Here is an 18,847-nt window from a genome sequence, read left to right as displayed (position 1 = left end):
CACTGAGAACATGAAGGTGTCTTTTGTTTGTCTTAAAGGTGATTGGGAAAGGAGCCAGGCCTGAGGACTCAGAAAGAGGATGGGGTTTACAGTCTCAAGAGGTAAAGAAGGAAGGAGGAGGGAGGGCCAGATATGGCTTCTTGAATAATCAGTACAAAGACTTAAATAATATTGAAGCTTCAAATGTTTAAGGCTTTTCTTGGATTATTACATTATGTGTGTGTATGGTTCTCACTTACACTCAACCTGCCTATCCATCCATTTACACACACACACACACACACACACACACACACACAAACACACACACAAACACACACACACAAAACCTTCCTACACACCCATCTATACACATACATATGCATGCTCAACTTACCTACCCATCCATTTACACACATACACACAAAACCTTCCTACCCATCCATCTACACACACACACACACACACACACACACACACACACACACACACATTTGAGTGGCAATAGGAAACAAGTCTCACTTTCCTGTTTTTCTTTTTTACTTTTCTCTTGCTTGGTCCTTGGCTTCTACTTCGTTTTCCTCTCTTCTCCTTGACTTTATTCACATTTTCCCTTTTTCTACATTTTGTTCTTTTCTGTCTTTCCTCTCCCAGCTGTTCTCTACCTGCATCTTCACTTTTAATCATTTCATAAATCTACTGTGTGCCAAAACTGGTTCTAGACATCGAGACAAAGAAATGCGAAAAGGTATTTCTGATGTTCTGATTGTCTGTTTCACCAAGAGGGCCCCTGATCTTTCTCGAAACAGTCAAGTAACTGTCATATGATATTACAGGTGCAAGAGCGAAGCTGTATGAAAAAGCCCGGTGCAGAGAATGAGAGCTGAGTGAACACTGCCAGTGGACAGACAAAATCATTAAGATATTTGAGCCCAGAAATAGTTGTGTTTTGATGGGAAGAAGGGCAGGTTGTGAAAGATTCCATCTGCATATTTTCTCTTCTCTTCTTAACTTTAGTGAATGAATAGTTTATTAGGCACTAGAAGGAGAAAATTCTTTTAGAAATGTGCAGCTGCATGTATGTACATGCTCTTTCATACACAGACATTAAAGTACTAGATGGGTCTAATAAAAGGAGGGATTAGCTGCATGTATTATAGCAAGCCCATAATCCCAGCATTAGGGAGGCAGAGGCAGGAAGGCTACAAGTTTGAGGTTAAGCTGTACTATGTGGGAAGATCCTGATTTAAAAAAAACCAAGGGCTGGAAATGCTGCTCTGTAGTAGAGCACTTGCCTATCATGCCCAAGGCTCTTAGTTAAATCCTCAGCACTAGAAACAGAAAGCAGCTTCACAGGCCCACAGTGCAACAGACTGCTGAGGAACATTGCTGGATAAGTTGGAAGTTGGGGTGAGGGATAACCTGTGAAAAGATGCATTCCTGGGTCTGTGTACTGTGAACGATCTTCTGGATGGCAAACTAGGTGCACCAAGGGCTTTTAAGCAGGGAAATGGCATGACTGCATTGCAGTAGTTGGAGATTAGCACAAAGACCCTCAACTGGCTAAGGTGCAGAGAATAGGAGACTGCTGAATTCTCAGCCCTAAATGAGGCATCTGTATTGCATCCCCTCCTTCCAAGGCTTAGTGATATTTGTGAAAGAATGGGTGGGAAGATTGTAGGGTCAGAGGTGGTGGGTGACTAAAGAAAAGTGTCCTCCAGACAGTACAAGTAGCTGCACATATGAACCTAATGCAATTATGACAATACATATAAGCCCCATGCGAACTCAAGCCAGGAAAAAACCCAGCAAGGAGAGGGAGATCAACATGGAGGTTTTGCATGCATGAACGTCTGTACACAGTATGTGTGCCTGGTGCCTGTGGAGACCAGACCATCCCGACCATCCCCAGGAACTGGAGTTATAGGTGGTTGTGAGCTATCATGAGGGTGCTGGAAATCAAATCTGGGTCCTCTGGAAGAGCAGCCTGTGCTTTTCACAGCTGACCCATTTCCTCAGTCCCAGTTTTCATTCCCTTGATTCCCAGTGTCTTTGAAGGAGAGAGGATCCATCCCTATAGGACTCATTGATATGGAGTTGTGGGTACCCAGGAATAAATCTTATCTCCACGCTGGGCTTGTGCTTTCACCTCAGCCGTGCATGAGGCTTGTTCCCATGGTTTGCTCACTTTTCCACCTCTGGAGTGAAATGGAGAGTCGTGGAGCTGGGAGGAAGGCAACATGTATCCATTAGGTTAGTACCAAAGAGGATGCTGGAGAGATGAGCATCCTACCATACAGTTCAAAAGGAGCTGCCAGACAGAAGACTGGAGGGAAGAAACTGACTTACTGCAAGCCTCCCTATCATAACCCTGTTGGTGTCAGGAAAACACTGGAGGGATGGAGCATGGTCAGAAGGTGGGCTCAGCTGCCACTTTATGTGTCTTGCTTCTGCTGGGCTTCATTGGTGAGAATCATGCATCTCAGAGTTGTGTACACCCTGTGTGCTGACAGCAACTTTTCCTTGGAGGGACTTTCTTTCTCCTCCTCCATAAAGACTGCCCTTTCTGGGTACTATCTGAGGTTCACCAGAACTTGGGTTTACGAGACAATTTGATTCTTTTAAGGTGTAAATAAATACATGTCAATGGAAGCCATTTTCTAGCTGTTATGACTTTCACATCAGTATGAATGAAATGCTGGCAACATGGTTTTGAGAAAAGGGAGTGAAGATTCAGGGGAAGACTGAGAGAGCCACAGAAGGCATAGTGGTGGGGGGAGAGTGGAGGCCAGTGAATGTGTTCATAGAGGGAGGCAGGCAGACTCTGCAGAGACAGGATGGGGATGGGGGCAAGGAAGTGTTTGCCACTTCTGGGTTTGCTCAGGCTAATGCCTTACTCTCTAATTTTATCTAAGTGAAGTGAGCAAGAATCCACAACTCATTCGAGTTCTTCTTGGCAGAACAAATAAACTTCAAACTCCTGAAGTGAGAACTATATCATACTTTCTAATTATGTGACCCAAATGGAGCTACTCACTCTGCCGATCCAATGTGTCTGTGCTTGTGATAATAAAAATATTGTCTCTAAGGAATAGAATAAGGAACTCAAAACTCCAAGAGACTGGAGTATGTAGCTAGTGCCTCCAAATGAAGCAGCATCAAACTGGGTTGCCTGGGCCCTGGCTTGCGGACCTCTGGTTGAACTGTGATCTGCCTGCTGCTCTGTGCTCTTTCTCCACCATGGAAGGGACTGCTCATTGTGCTTATGCCTTGCACAAACCTTTATGATTTTTCAAATGTCTAATCAATTTATCTTCTGTAGCAGAAGAGATTTTTTTTTCTACTTTTTTTGGGCACGGACAGGGCTGGCTAGCCTTTTAGAAGTCAAAGAATGGGCTTTGGGGAGCTACATGGTCCCAAAGTTATGTGTATTATCTATGTGTGTGCTTGGGTGTCCTTTTAGGGGGTGGTTCCTCTCTGTTTATGATGCTTTCTGAGGTTCTCAAGTCATTAAGAATCTTTGTACTGGAGCTCTGGTGATTCATGCTAATTTCCAGTCAGTTGAGTCCTCTTGGTACAGTGCAGAGAGGGAAATTAAAATAAATACCATGGAAAATAATCTCTTGGACTCCAATTTGAACCCATTCTATTTTGAGGGTTCACTATAGATTTTTGTAGAAGCTCCAAAGAAGGAAGACTAAACCACTTTAGACTTTTGTGTTAATTGTTGATCCAGGCAACTCAATGGATTCTTAGGAATTCCATGTACGCCAACTTGTATGTGTTTAAGGAGTGTACACCCGAAAGGTAGAGGTAGCGCTGCCCATGAATGGATACTGAAGGTAGTGAACATGGAAACATGAGGGCTGAGGAGTCCCTGTGCAGAACTTAATGTAAAATAAGTGCCTTGGTCCTAATTCTGCTACTCCTTAACAAGGAGATTTGTGTCAGTCATTCAAATCCTATAAGCTGTATTTATCTTTTGCTTAAATTCTTTGCTATTTAAAACACTTACTATTGTTTATTATTAGTGAATGTGTTCATATGTGATGTGTGCATGCGATATGTGTATATGAGAGAGAGAATTCGAGCATGTGTGTGTGTGTGCGCACACATGTGCTCTCTGGTATGCCTGTGGAGGTCAAAGGTTCTATTGTGGATAAAGGTTGGAGAAAAGAGCATAGTGGATGAGCAGAGGAGACAGGAACTTGTTTGGCAGGACAATTGGATTGCTTTTGAAGTCTCTAGGTAGGAGTTGAGAACTTATATTTCAGTTCATCTCCACTGAAGGCATCCAGCCAGCTGAAAGCCAAAGGTGTGGTTTTGTATGGAACAGACAAGAAGTCCAAAGTAATTGACATTGGGTGTGTACACACAAAGCTATAAAATAAGTGGCTGAGTTGGGGAACCTGAGCTATGGGGGTGGTGGCTGGTATTTAAGACTATATGAGTGGAATTTAGGTCAGCAGAAGGACACAGTCTGGAATTTACTTGCTGAGTTTGCATAAGCCAAAGCAAGACCCTTTCCTCTGATCTAGCATTCAAAGAAACTAGTATGACAAGTGCCAGAGGAACATCTAATTAAGCTCTTAAACCCAGAGAAAAGAACAGGAGTGGATGCCTCAGAGAGAAAATAGAGTCAAACATTTCCTTGAGCAATGAAGAATGGACCCAGGCCCAGAGCTATAATTCATAGGGACTTAGATGAACCTCCACATCTGGAAGGAGAGTAGTGGAGGGCCCCAGCAGTAGTAGAAGCCAGTGGGAGGTCTCAGCTCCAAAGTTTAACATTCCCTCCGACCTCCAAGGTGCTCCTCAACAAGGCTGGGCCAATTCACATTCTGCTTATTTTGCTTTTTTTTTTCTCTTTGGTGTAGATTCCATGATGAGCAGATGACTGCCAGGTGACATTTAGGGATCTTTGACAAAGAGTAATAAAGTCATAAAGATACAAGGGATGAATTGATAAGTTCATAAATCCATTTTCACATTGTGGTGTAAAGCATGGTTTAAATCCCAACTTGGTGAGCCAATGATTTACAGCCTCCAATCTGAGAAATCAAAATGCTTCCAATCATTTTCCAAAAATCTTGCTGAACCAGTACAGTGCTTGCTCCCCTAGTCTCCATGGTATGCTCCTTGGTTGATCTTGGTAGTTTGGGAAGGTCTCCCAGGATGCCCCAGGCAACACAGTCATCTTTGATATTCATGTTAGAAAATCACTAGCCTAGCCTCTGATGGAAGTAAAATATAATTCAACTGTGGCTGCATCTGGTCTCAGTGCTTCTTGTATAAACTGATCTCCCTGGAACCTCCTGAATGAACCAGGCCCAGCCATGCAGTCAACCCCTATGCTGGAGAACATCACAGAGTATGACATAGAAGGAAAAGGAGGCACGATTTTGATGAGTTTCCAGGGCATGATGGCTGTAGCCCTGTCCCAGAATATGGCTCAATGCAATTAGAAAAGGCCAAGCAAATAGAACCTTTTTGTGTCAGTTCAATATGGGAGGGGATTCAGTCATCTATAGATGGATATAGAGAGGAAGAGGATATTTTCTGCAGTAGAAATGACTTCCATAGAACTACTCACATGCTAAGAGCTACATGAAGCAGCCAGCTGCTAGTTGATTAGGTTAGAACAGCCATTCAGTGTTAAGGTAGTGTGAAGAGAGGTGAATTCCTGTGCTGGGTAAGGCAGCTGGATGACTGGTTGGCTTTATACAAACCAATATACTCATTTGAACTTGCAATGTCTCAACCCTGAAATGAAGGTTCTGGGTGAGGTAATGAGGTAGTGGGCTTCAGTTTGTGTCGGAGAGGTGGGAGGAGGGGGCATGGAGAATTGCAAAAGCAGTGTACTGGGGAGTCTATATCATGGGTCAGGTTTACTTCATCTTGTAGGTAAAATAGCTTGTCAATTTTTATTGACATTGCTCATGAAGCTGAGCATAGAGTAGGTTTAATCATTCAATCAGTATTTATGGAGAGTCTGGTGGGCCCAGCACTATACCTGGCTCCGAGGAGTAGAACAGTGAGCAAGACACATGAGGTCACTCCCTCTATCAGCTGTGTGTGTGTGTGTGTGTGTGTGTGTGTGTGTGTTTGTAAATGACAAAGTAAAGATCCAGGGCCAAAGGGATGGCTCAGTGGATAGAGGTGTCTGCACCAGCTTGATGATTGAGATCCAGCCTTAGACCCCACAAGGTGGCAGGAGAGAACAGATTCCTGATGAGTGTTTTGTGACCTCCACAAGTCTGCTTTGTACACTCACAAATAAAGGTAATAAAAAATTTCTTTCTAAAAACTGAGATAAATGCTAGGGTCTAAACAAAGTATGCCATCATAACTGCCACATTGTGACACTTAGGTTGGGGGGCTTGGAGACAGCCCTGGGAGAAGCTGCTTGTCGGCTGAGATTTCAAGAGTATTAAAGACCAGATTGAGATGTTTGTTTACAAGTGACAACTCCTGATCTCTCTCTGGTGGGGTTGTTACCTTTTACCTCCCAAGGATAATTGCATCACAGAGGACAGAGAGAAGCAAGAGGGTGGTAACTGTGGGGTCCTAGCATGGGAACTGTGCAACTGAAGCCACAGGGGAGTCCCTTGCAGAGCTGGGGAAGATATTTCCATAAACTTTCTTCCCTTGTCTGTTGATAGTATGGAAAACTTCAGAAGGCTATGATGCTAACTATAGGGCTTAGTAAAGCTTGGTAGCAGCAATGATGATGGTGATGGTGATGATGATGGTGATTGTAGGCAACGTCTCTAGTACTAGTAGATGACATTTTAAGACACAATCTTTACATATGCTAAACACTATTGTACCCTTTAAAAGTATTAGCTATTTAATCTTCACGACTATTGAAGTTAAGGTATTATCCTTGACCCCTCCCCCATTTTAACAATGGAGATACTGAAGCATAGGAAAAATATTGCAATGTACCCAAGAATGTGCTGGTATGTGGTGAAAGCTTTGTGATTCTGTTTCTCTCTCTCTCTCTCTCTCTCTCTCTCTCTCTCTCTCTCTCTCTCTCTCTCTGCTTCTCTTTCTCTCTGTTTCTCTCTCTGTGTTATTATACATGTAAAGAGTTCCATTGATTTCATATCTATCTATCTATCTATCTATCTATCTATCTATCATCTATCTATCTATCTGTCTCATCTATCTGTTTCATTACACCGATCCTGTGCCTTTATCTGTTTGACACTGCTGTCTGTAGGCCTCAGTCAAATAGTCATAAATGTCTGATATGGAAGTGTCTTTAGAGGTTAGAGCTTTTCAATGAGGTCCTCTGGCAGAAGATCCCTTACCTAAATTGATCCCTGCTCACTCGACAGACGAGGAAATCCGGATTCTGAGAATCCTATCAGTAATAAAAGCACTGTGGGTTCTGAGTTCTCCTAACTTCTACTGGCCTGTGCTTTCCACCCCCATATCTCTCTGTCTCGACTTCCTCACTAGAAATCCCTGGCAGAAGTGACTGAATAGAATTGTCTTCCCAACACTAAAGAAGACAATGAACATAAAACTTTTGGTGCAGTGCTTAGCCCATAGTAAGTGTGCAACACATGTCAGCATCTTTGAATAAGTCCACATGGCTAGGTACCATGCTCAGGTATGAGCTCTTTGGGCTGTGACTGGGGAAGGGAAATTTGAAGTTCTGGGGAAGAGAAGTTTTCCTCTCCTTGGGCTTGGCATGTTGATTGACAGCCAGCAAGACCGTGTTTAAACCCATCATTGTGAAAGTAAGATGTGGTTGGAAATCTTGTAACCCACCATCAAAACTGTCTGGTGTGGAAAAGGAGCTGCTCTCTCTAAACAAACGACTTTTCATTGCTGAGTTGCTCTTTAATTATAGGCCTTCTTCGACCACTCAGACACAAGGCTTTTGTAAAGTGCAACTCCCTTTTACACACGTTCTTCTCATAGAGCTACTTTCCCTTTCATTTATAGAGCATAAACACCCATCTCTTACTCATTTACTATAATGAGTCTCAGATCCTTTGTCTCAGTTAAGGAGGAGCCTCAGTAGAATTATGGGCAGGTGTCAGTCTTCCTGTTTCAAGGCCCTGGAGGGCTCCTCTAAGGTTCTTTATGGAGGGAAGATAACAGGCTTTTCAGTGGTGGACCTGACCCAGCTTTCTCTTTCCTTTGACAATGGAACCTGCTTCCTTGAGCAGCCACGTCTCAATACAACTCCACAACCTTTTCTCAGCACCTTCTTTATCTTTAAAAATGATCACACTCACTTCTTCTGTTCTCTTCCCAATGCAACCCAGGGCACTTTGTTTCTTCAAAGATTTTTCTGGTTTTCAAGAAAGACTAGGCAGGAAAACCTCCTTCCTCTATTGGGTTTCTTTTTTGTTGGAGGGGGGAGAAAGGAAATTCTGCACAAATTTATTTATTTTATTGTGTGTACACAACTTCTTTGTCTGCACGTGTGTCTGGGCATGCCTGTGCTTAAAGAGGTTAGAATGTATCAGATCCCCATGTGCTGGAGTTATGGATTGCTGTGAGCCACTATGGGTGCTGGGAATTGAACCTGGGCTCTCTGCAAGAACAAGCAAGGGCTCTAAACCACTGAGCTATCTATCCAGTTCCATATTCTGCAAAGATATTAGAATCTTGAGGTCTAGTGCCACGTACAGGTGCCCAGCCTTCTCTCCAAGCTGGATGGGAACTTTACAGCATGATTGTGCTTTCTCCAGCAGATCCACACTCACGTTCCTACTCCAGTGCCTTGCCCTATACTTGGGTAAGGATCAAAATACATACAGAGGATGATGCATGGTCTCTATTTTCTATTTTTCTATTGCCCACCAGTCCCTTAGCTCTCCCTGTTAGAAGACAACCAGCATTTTCTTGTCTATTTCCTTCAGACACTAGGAAATGTTTATTAAGGGCTTGCCTCCTCTCTCCAAGCCCTGATAACTAGCATTCACTGTACCTTCACCAGAACCTATTTTGAAAGTCAATTGCCATGTGGCTGTATGGGGAGATGGAGATACTAAGTGGAAGGCCATTTGCATTTCCATCTTTCTCTGCTCTTCTCTGGGAGCTCTGGGGTTGTGGGGGGAAGGGTTGAAGGTCTCAGTGGCTCAAGACCAGAGACAACCATGAGATAATTAGGAAGAGATGGAGTTTTGAGAGTTTATCATCTTTGTTTTAAAATATAGTTTATTTAATTATAAGCTTATATAATTTAGTTTTGAATAATGGCCGCATTTAACATCTGCCTGGCAGAATTCCTGAAAACCTGCAGTCTGTCTGAGCCCATCCAGCACAGTGCTGACCCCAGAGGGCAGCCCATGTGGGTCTGGGTGACTCTGGGTTCAAGAAGGGCTGGCTGTGTTTCTTGGAGGTTGTTTTCCCAACGTTAGGACGTTTAAAGGACGCTCTTCGGTTTGAGGTCTTCTTGGAGACTTGATGGTTAAGAAGCAGGGTGGGGGCTGTTGGAACTGGAGGAAAGAGATGAGTCTGGAAAAAGAGGTCGGTGCTGTCTTGGTTCCTCACTCCCGGGCCCAGCTGCCTTGGGAAGGCTAAGACTCAGAGAGCTCACCACCAAGTAACTGATGCATCTCAGCGCTGGGTTACCTAGGACAAAAAACGTGAATAGGCTCCAGCGTTCGTTTCTTAGGTCAGCCCACGCCTCCTGCCTCAGCATAACGCCACTCCCTCCCCGCCAAGTGGCTCTTGCTTAGGAGGCGGGACCGAATTCTCCAGTGGCCCCTGGAGGCTCCAGACTGCGAGCTCTGGGAGGCTGGGAGGGGAGTGAGGGGAGGGGCGCTGACTGGGCAGTCCAAAGAGGAGGGGGCCTTTAATAGGCTCGCCCAGCGCCTAGTTTGCTGCACCGCGAGCGGCTGCGGTTCGCAAAGCAGCCCGCCACCTCGCGTCACTTCTTCACCGCAAATTTTCGCCTGTGCACTTGACAGCGATCGTACTAAAGCTCCCAGAGCGCGCTTTGCTCAGGGAGGAACAGGTAGGAGGCGCGGGCTGCCCCGTGCACGCTCGCTGCTCTGGGAGGAGTCTCCCGGTCTTGGTTGGCTGTCCTTTCTGGGAACTGCCCATTGTCCCGGGCGTTGGTGTGTGGGCTACAAGGGGACAGTGCTTGCCGTGGGAGCCGGGCTTAGTCCCATCCCAGAGCGCGTCTGTGCGCGGCCCGGCGCCATGCTTCTCCTGGGCATCTCAATCCTGGCTCTCGCCTGGCGACCTGCTGGCAGCTCGGAGCCAGAGTGGGAGGTGGTCGTTCCAATCCGACGGGACCCGGACATCAATGGCCGCCACTACTACAGGAGGGGTACGGAGGACTCCGGGGATCAGGGTTTCATTTTTCAGATAACAGCTTTTCAGCAGGACTTTTATCTACACCTGACGCCGGATGCCCAGTTCCTGGCTCCCGCCTTTGCTACTGAGTATCTGGGTGTCCCCCTGCAGAGGCTCACTGGCAGCTCTCTAGACCTACGACGCTGCTTCTATTCCGGGTATGTGAACGCGGAGCCAGACTCCTTTGCTGCTGTGAGCCTATGCGGGGGTCTCCGCGGAGCCTTTGGCTACCGAGGTGCGGAGTATGTCATTAGCCCTCTGCCCAACACCAGCGCGCCAGAGGCGCAGCGTCACAGCCAGGGCGCACACCTTCTCCAGCGCCGGGGTGCTCCTGGAGGGCCTTCCGGAGACCCAACTTCTCGCTGCGGGGTGGCCTCGGGCTGGAACCCCGCCATCCTGAGGGCTCTGGACCCTTATAAGCCACGGCGGACGGGCTTTGGGGAGAGTCACAATCGGCGCAGGTCTGGGCGCGCCAAGCGCTTCGTGTCTGTACCACGGTACGTGGAGACACTGGTGGTGGCGGACGAGTCAATGGTCAAGTTTCACGGCGGGGATTTGGAACATTATCTGCTGACGCTGCTGGCCACCGCGGCGCGTCTCTACCGCCACCCCAGCATCCTCAACCCTATCAACATCGTTGTGGTCAAGGTGTTACTCTTAGGAGATCGTGACACTGGGCCCAAGGTCACAGGCAACGCGGCCCTGACTCTACGCAACTTCTGTGCCTGGCAGAAAAAGCTGAACAAAGTGAGCGACAAGCATCCTGAGTACTGGGACACAGCCATCCTCTTCACCAGACAGGTGAGTTGATCTATCACTTCTGTGGATTCAACCCCATTTTTTTTAAGAGTCATTGAGTTTAGATCTCCAAAGCTCCTTTGTGCCACCCAATGCCACCTTTAAATTGGTTTCTTTCAAATTCTAGCTTTGGAAGTTCTAAACAGAGTCCTCTCCTAGGCTCAGCAGAGCTCCAGTGCTTCTGGGGAGGTTGGAGGAGATCCTGCTTTTTTCAGAAGGTGTTGTCCCGATGTAGCCAATCAGCGCCTTCTGCATCAGGCGCTGAGGGGCTGGAACACGGGTAGTTGCCTCCCCTGAGCTGCAGTTTGTCTTCAAGGCCCATAGGAGGCGCTATGAGGATGGTGTTGTAGATGGTGGGAATGGGAACTCCTTCCCCTCTTTGTGGGTGGCTAAGTTTTCTCTGACATCTCCTAGCAGGCTAACTTTTGCTGGATGAAGTCCTGGAAGGTGATTCAAGATCAGTGCCTGCTGCATTTCTAGTGGGCAACTTGTCATCCTTTCTCTGTCTTGGGTCTGGGAATCCTGGATTGAGACAGGGGGGATCATTGCAACAGTTTGTGAGTTGCTAGGAAAGGCCAGACTTAAGTATAGGCTCTACCACCGCTTTTCCCTGCATCCTTTTCTGTTGGGCCTTGTCCAAACGATTCCTAGCGTGCAGTCTAGGAAGGCCACCTGTTTGGAACTGGAACCATTTCGGAGCTTCACTTAGAATGGAGCCGGGGAAACTGCCGTTCAGTTTTCTCTGATCTTTGCTAGTAGACAGGGATCCATTCGCCTAGCTGTATCCTAAGAGCAGGTAAGAGTGCTCATGCTCTAGTTTGAAGACCCTCCCTTGAGGGCAGGACCCTGCTCTGCCTTTGCTATGCAAGGTGGTGTGAGGCGTGTGAACCTAGTCAAGAGCATTGGGACATTCCAGCTGCAGGATTGGAAAGATACTAAGATGGGACATGAGAGACAGACCCAGATGTGGGAAGAGAGCCCTGCCTTCCTCGAGTCTTTACTAGGTCTTCTATCTCAAGAAGCTATTAACCTATGAACATTTGATCCCTAAGTGTTGACCTAAAAGTTGGGCGCTGTGAAGATCTGGATTCCTGAAATTCTTTAGACACTGGAGAAGAAGAGTCATCCGAGTGCCCTGCTTTCTCTGATTTTGGGAGCTGTGATTTCAATCCCTGCAGCGTCCTTGTTTTGTTTTATTATCATAACCACAGCATTCTGGCCAGGGTACAGGGTTCTTTGTTACCTTCATGGCTCTCACTCTCTGCGTTTCTAAATGGCCACTTAGAGTTGGTCTGGCGCCCATAAGCTGGAGCCGGAGTCTTCCACAGTAACCCATTTGGCACAGCTAGTCCTTTCCTGCGCTGGAACTTCCTCCTTTCCCAGCCTCTTCTCCTCCCACCACCTGGTTTCTCTAGGGAGGTCTTTGGCCTGAGCCTTGTTTCCTTGTGCTCATTCTTCCAACTGAGGTCTATTGAACGGCCGCAGCCCCAGCCCTAGAAGCCCTGCTTGAGTCACCGGGAAACTGCAGAAGAAGCTTCAGCTTCTACACCCAGACCAGCTTTGCAGTCAGATTGCTGGGAGAAAAAGCAAAGGCCAAGAACAGGATATCTTAATGGGTAAAGCAGCTGCTGTCCCATTTGCTACCTGAGATGCCCCTGTGGAGGTCACTCCCTGGCTCTAGAGTAACAGAGCTCAGTCCAGTTAAGGCTGACTTTTGGAACCCACCCTGAGAAGAAGAGGCCCGACTGGAAAAGTAGGCCACACCATCAGAAGGGATGGCCTTTTCGAAGAAGCAATCAAACAGCATGGCAGCTTCTGTTTCTCAGGGGTGGCCCCCAGTGGGCCATGTCGTCTGTGCATAATGGGTAAAAGCTGCATGACCACTTGGTTCAGGAGCGGTGATGCGCAGATGTGAGTGTGAGAAGCTGTTTTTCTCTTAGGTATTTAGAGGGTATAACTAGAGAGTAGGGAGTCTGTGTTGGCAGGCCCGTCATCAAGGTTCCAGTGTCATGCTTGGATAAACAGCTCCTCCCCCACCTCCACGCCAGCACAGATTTTGGGGCCTGCTGTACTCTCAGAGTCCTAGGAACATCTCATTCCTGAGGCACAGCTCCTCCTCCCCCAAATCTCCCCTGGGGGAAGGTACAGTATTGGATGAGAACACGGGCAAACAGCTGTTCTTTCTAGACCAAGACAAATGTGGTCTCCAGGAATCTTAGCTGTCCGGAAGAGAGAATACATTGATCATACTGCAAGTGTTTTGACAATTGGAAGAGTTTCTGTAAGGATTCAGAATAAGCTCGTGGACAAAGAGAGCACATCTGATTTTGCAAAGCAGCCAGCCTCCAGGCTCATAACAGCAGGGTGAGGTCAGCCCAGGAACAGATCGAGGCAATGCTGAGAATCAGAGCCAGAGTCGTTCTCATTTATTTCTATGAAGAGTGCAGCGTCTCTGGTTTCTCATTGCACGGAGGGGCTGCAGATGCCAGGTACTTACTGCTGTGACTCCTAAGGCCCCCGCTTTGCTGAGTCTTCCCTGTTCTTAGGCCCAGTGCCTCTGCTGCTTCAGTAACCCTTTGTGGAACAAATGGCTTTTGTCCATTCACTCATTCATCCTCTTGAGCATCTAAGACTTCCAGGTACTATTCTGGCTGGAGCTGTTTATACTAATAATGTGTGGCCCAAGCCCTGGTAGGAATTGTCAGTGTGGCAAAGAGCTGTCAATCACAGCATAGTATGTTAAGTGCTTCCCTGTGGGGAGCTCTGTGTGTGTGTGTGTCTGTGTGTGTGTTCTCTTCCCAGGACCTGAGGCTGCTCTCTAAGAGATTGGATGCATAAAGGGTTCCTGACCTGGGGAGCACTGGAATGGGGAGAGAAGTCTGTTTCTGTGTTATAAATGACCTTTTCTCTTTGCTCCATCTGCTTCACTGTTTGTGACATTTCCGCTTTTGACATGACTTCATTTTCCTTTTTATGACTTGGAGTTTATGTCTTCCTCCTGCTTTCACTCATTTTATTTCTCTTTGCTTTGTGTCATTTCACGGCATTCTTCCTCCGTTCTTTAACTTTCTCTTTCTTCTTCCTTTGGGATTATTCAGGTGGACTCCACTGTCTTATGGTCTTCATTCACACTCCCAACTTTCCCCGTTCATAACCCTAAAGCCTGTCACTGATTTTGTGGTTTTGGTTTTGAGCGGTACCATATTTTGTAGGGAGTGGTAGTGTGTGTGTTTGTGTGTGTACATGTGTCTGTGAGTGTGAGTGCACACACATGCAAATGAGTGTATCTGTCCCTAGAGGTCAGACGTGTAAGATCCCCCTAGAGCTGGAGTTGTAGGTGGTTTTGAGCTGCATGACTTGGGAGCTGGGAACTGAACTCAGATCCTCTGCAAGAGCAGTATGTGCTCTTAGTTGTTAAGCCATTTTCTCAGACCCTGTGTGCTGGGCATGGAGTAGGATGTTTTTTATATTGTGTGGAGCAGAATCTTTAAGGAAACAGAGGCTGATGTTTGGTATGAATCAAGTACTTGCAGCAGGTAGTGCATTCAGTGTTCAAATTAAAAGCTAGGAATTGTAAAATGATGATTCATGTTTTATATCCACCCCCCAACATGGTAAGAAGGAATTGTTATTGCATTGGGCTCTGCTCTGAAGTCAGACTTTGGAAGCTATCAGGAGAGAGGGGCCCTTCTGTACTTTCTACTTCCCCATACCTTTCATATTCTTACTTTATATATTCTTACTACATAGCTCAGGTTGTTCTCAAACTCCTCACCCTCCTGCCTCAGCCACTAGAGTGATGGCTTCCTTTCACCCACTCCTATTACTAAAAACATTATTTATTTTATGTGCATTTAAGTGTTTTGCCATGTGTGTGTATGAGCATCAGGTGTGTTCTTGGTGCCTTCCTAAGTCAGAAGGTTTTGGATCCTGTGGAACTGGAGTTCTGGATGGTTGTGAGCCACCATGTGGGTCCTGGGAACTGAATCTAGGTCATCTACAAGAGCAGAAAGTGCTCTTAATGACTGAGCCATCTCTCTAGCTCCACTTCTTTTTAACCACTGGGTTAATTAACAAAAGCAATTTCTCCTACCATAGATATTGCTCTCTACCATCCTTTGAACTTCACTGTGGTTGTTTTCTTCCCTCCACACCTCAATGCTCTTCCCACTGTGTCTTGATTCCTTGACTTGCACACATGGTAGAATGGAAAGGCCACTGGCTTGGAGTTGAGCAGAACAGAGTTTGAATCTCAGCAATTGGACTTCCTATAAATAATGGACTATGAGTCAGCTACTTGAACTCCACTTTCTTCATCTTTAGAAGGCATGATACTCCACTTGTGGGGGCTATTTTGAAGTTGAGCTGCTTTATCATCTAGCATATCCATCTGATAGTAGTAGCTATCATTTTTATTACCTTAGCAGTTGCTTTTGCTGTGTTTCTTGTTCTTCAATAAGTACATATAGATTACCTTGCCAAAATGTAAATTTTGGATAGTCTTGATTTAAAGCATTCTGTGTCATTGCTCTTGTAAGTATACCATACTTGCCTGATTAATACTCTTGTGTTTGTGTGGGGATTATGGGTGCCAGTACTTGCCAATCCCTTTAAGGCAGGCATCACATCATATCTTTGTAGCCCCGCACGGGCCATGTATCTGGTGGTTCATCAAGTACATGGAGGGTTCAGGGGAAAGTGTGGGCTGCCTGAAGCTATTGGGTACTTGTGTACTTTGCCTCTGTCTGGGGACCATTAATCCAACTTTCAGGCTGTCAGCCTTCAGTGTTGATTTCTTCTGGCATTTCTTCTTGGCTCTCTGCCACCAGGCTTTGCCCTATCGAAAGGTAGGGCCCCATCAAGAAGCATGTTAATCCACCCTGGAGTCAGTAGACAGGGTGCACAGCCAGGACAGGGTCAGTGTGTCTATGCAGGTGTGAGGCAAGATGCCAGCAGCTTGCTCAACCAGCATGGCCTACATCAGATGCTGCTGTTAGCATTTTATCTAGCCAGTTCCCTCTCCCTGGGCCTCTCCTTACCTATGTTCACTGTCTTGACCTGCTGGCCTAGGGTGGATGATCATTCCTTCTTGAGTATCTTCTGCACCTTCTTCTTGGAGTAAATGCACTCCAGAAGTATAAGGAATCCTGGCTAGAGCTCGGCCCAGGGGCTATACTCCCCGCCTTTCCACTCTACTCTGTCTAACTAGGGGATCTTTGCAACCCTGGGATAATTACTTACTTTTTGTGGGTCTCTTCCGTAAAACAGGGCTTAGTAATGGCATCTCTTTCAAAAGGGGGATTCAAAGAGTAGTCTAGGTAGAACTCATGCTGCAGCAGCATCTGGGACTCCATGGCAGCTCAGTGATGGCTAGCTGTCATCAAAGAGGTGGTCCAGGTATCCTCTCTTGAAGTCCTAGTTTCTAAAGAGGTCCAGCTTTCCTGCAAGTGTTGGTTTCTGTTCTTCCCCAGTGAGGCAATTTCTGTCCTTAGGACTATTCTAGTCTCTTGCAGTAATTCCATTTTCTACATCTGGAAGGATTTACATGATAATCACACCTCATTTGTTAATGGTATCATCCCACCTTCCAGGCTTTGCTTTATACCCCGTTTGACTTAATTGTATAAGCTCTGAATTGCTAGACTGTACTTCTGGAAAAGCAAATCCATAATTAGAAATTATAAACAAATAGATTTTGTGATGAACCAAAACCAAACTGTGTTACATGGCACAGATTGGGGTGGGAAATGAGTCAGGGGCCCTGTTAATGCTTTCCATTGGTGATCACGGTATCCATCCTAGTAAGATACAATTTGGTGAAAAGAACATTGCTGTGTTGACCCCACTGTTGAAAGCTATAAATTCAAGATCCTAAGCTTCACTTGATAGTACATGGCCTTAGGTATGTTATCTCAGCTCATCAGTAAAGTGAGAGGCTGATTCTGAAGTTCTGTGACCATTTTGGATGCTAGAATATGATTCTCATGATGGACCCTGGCTCCCGAACTTGGTTCCATAAGAATACATAGATTTTTTTTTTCCCTGCCAAATTAAAAAAAAATATGTTTGATTTTTGTGGTTCTTCTTCCCTTCTCTCCGGTGCTGTTTCCAGTGGGAAACAGCATCTTAGTATTTGAATGTGTAACAGAGGAGGTAAGAAATAGTGTAAGAAGGGTAGTGAGTAGGGAATTTTGGCAGCAGTTGTGTGTGGGGAGCAATTTTGGTAAAGAGGGATCTGGCTACCGCAAAGTACCAGCCTTCCTTTATAGGTTATAGCACCAAACCTAACCAGGAAAAGTCAGGAAAGGAGTACAGGAGGATTGAGTTCTTGGCTGAGATGATTCTTGGATCCCCTGGGAAGAGCAACTGTGACTGCAAGAGAAATGGCAAATTTCCAGACAGAGTGAATCAGGTAAAGATTGGACTGAAAGATACCTTCGTCTTCTGGGCAGAAAGAAATAGGACAGTCTCTATATTTTAGAGTTGGTTCCTGAGCTAAGGAGGTTAAAGTAATTCAAGTGGCTCCTAGTTCATCCAAGAAGGGTGGAGACATTCTGTGCCATAAATGAGGTACAACTGAGCCCTGAGCAAATGCCTGTGGGCCTTCAAAGCTCTACATCTCAGATTCGTCATTTGCTTCCTTTATTAGGGTGAAGGGGACAGAACCTCTGCCCTAGCAGCATGTCTTCCCACCCCAAAGATGCAGGTGACCGGGGACCTCTGTGCCCTGCTACACCCTTCCCCACAGGACTTTGCTGGCTCTCCTTGTTCCTTTTGTTTAATCTATGAAGCTGAGGCTGGCTTCTGGACAAAAAGAACAGGTTGCTCCTGGCCAGGAAGGACCTGCAGTTGCTTGTGTGTAGGAGGGAGGATCCACTCCTTATAAAGGAAAGATGTCTTGCTGCGGGAACTTCCCAGCTGCAAAGGCTGCTACAGGGGAGTTAGAATATCACGTCAGTGCTGGTTCCACTCTGATTACTTCTGAGGGGCAGGATGGGAACAGGCAGTGTAGTGACAGTTGAGGCAGAGGAGCCTGTGTTCCTCTGTGAGTTATACTCCTCAGCATAGAGGCTCCTTATGGTTCTAAAAGTGGGCCATGTGCTCTGTGTTCTTGTCATAAGCAACAGTGCCTGAGGTGGCTGAGCATTTAGACTGGAGAAGAAAGGAGAGGCTTAAGTCACTGGGTAGTTCAAGTTCTAGTTGAGAACTGGCTCTCCCTAGGGCAGCAAACTGAGGCATTGAGGGAAGGAGGGACTTGGTCAAAGACACACAGCCACTTAGCACTGGGACCCAGTTCTCTAGGTTCTTATTCCCGTGCCTCCCCACTTCTCTAGCTTAGGGCCTGGCTAAGTGTGTGTGTGTGTGTGTGTGTGTGTGTGGTGGCCTGGGAGCCACAGAACGTGCTTGTCCTATAGACTTTGGGCTTCAGTCATAGGAGTGACATCTCCAGATCACCACCTCCACCAACTTGGACACTTTGATTTGATGTCCAGGGACATATGGTGCTTTGGCCTAATCCTTGCTCCACTACAATGTATTTCTTCCACATCTTCCATTTTCTCTTTTGTCCCAAGCTTGTCTATGATATTTTGACAGTAGTTGTTTCTTAGGTTTTCAGGCCTCTGGGGAATTGGGAGGGGCTGTCTAGAACATGAAGCCTTTGAAAAGGGAAAGGTACAAGGGAAGGAAAGGAAAGGAAAGGAAAGGAAAGGAAAGGAAAGGAAAGGAAAGGAAAGGAAAG

General features: G+C 46.2%; 1 protein-coding gene across 1 annotated transcript in view; it reads left to right on the top strand.

Moving 5' to 3' along the window:
• The first annotated feature begins 9,837 nt into the window (after window positions 1-9,837).
• Window positions 9,838-18,847, top strand: part of Adamts15 (ADAM metallopeptidase with thrombospondin type 1 motif 15) — a 23,656-nt gene continuing 14,646 nt past the window's right edge. The window contains exon 1 of the mRNA XM_028776189.1: window positions 9,838-11,109. Within this exon, the coding sequence (XP_028632022.1) occupies window positions 10,153-11,109 (957 nt within the window). The 5' untranslated portion in view covers window positions 9,838-10,152. The remainder of the gene's footprint in view (window positions 11,110-18,847) is intronic.

Source organism: Grammomys surdaster, unplaced genomic scaffold (genome assembly GCF_004785775.1).
Source record: "Grammomys surdaster isolate TR1022 unplaced genomic scaffold, NIH_TR_1.0 266, whole genome shotgun sequence".
In the NCBI taxonomy this organism is placed as follows: Eukaryota; Metazoa; Chordata; class Mammalia; order Rodentia; family Muridae; genus Grammomys; species Grammomys surdaster.
The sequence above is the reverse complement of the archived record's forward strand: the minus strand, read 5'-3'. Positions and strand labels throughout refer to the sequence as shown.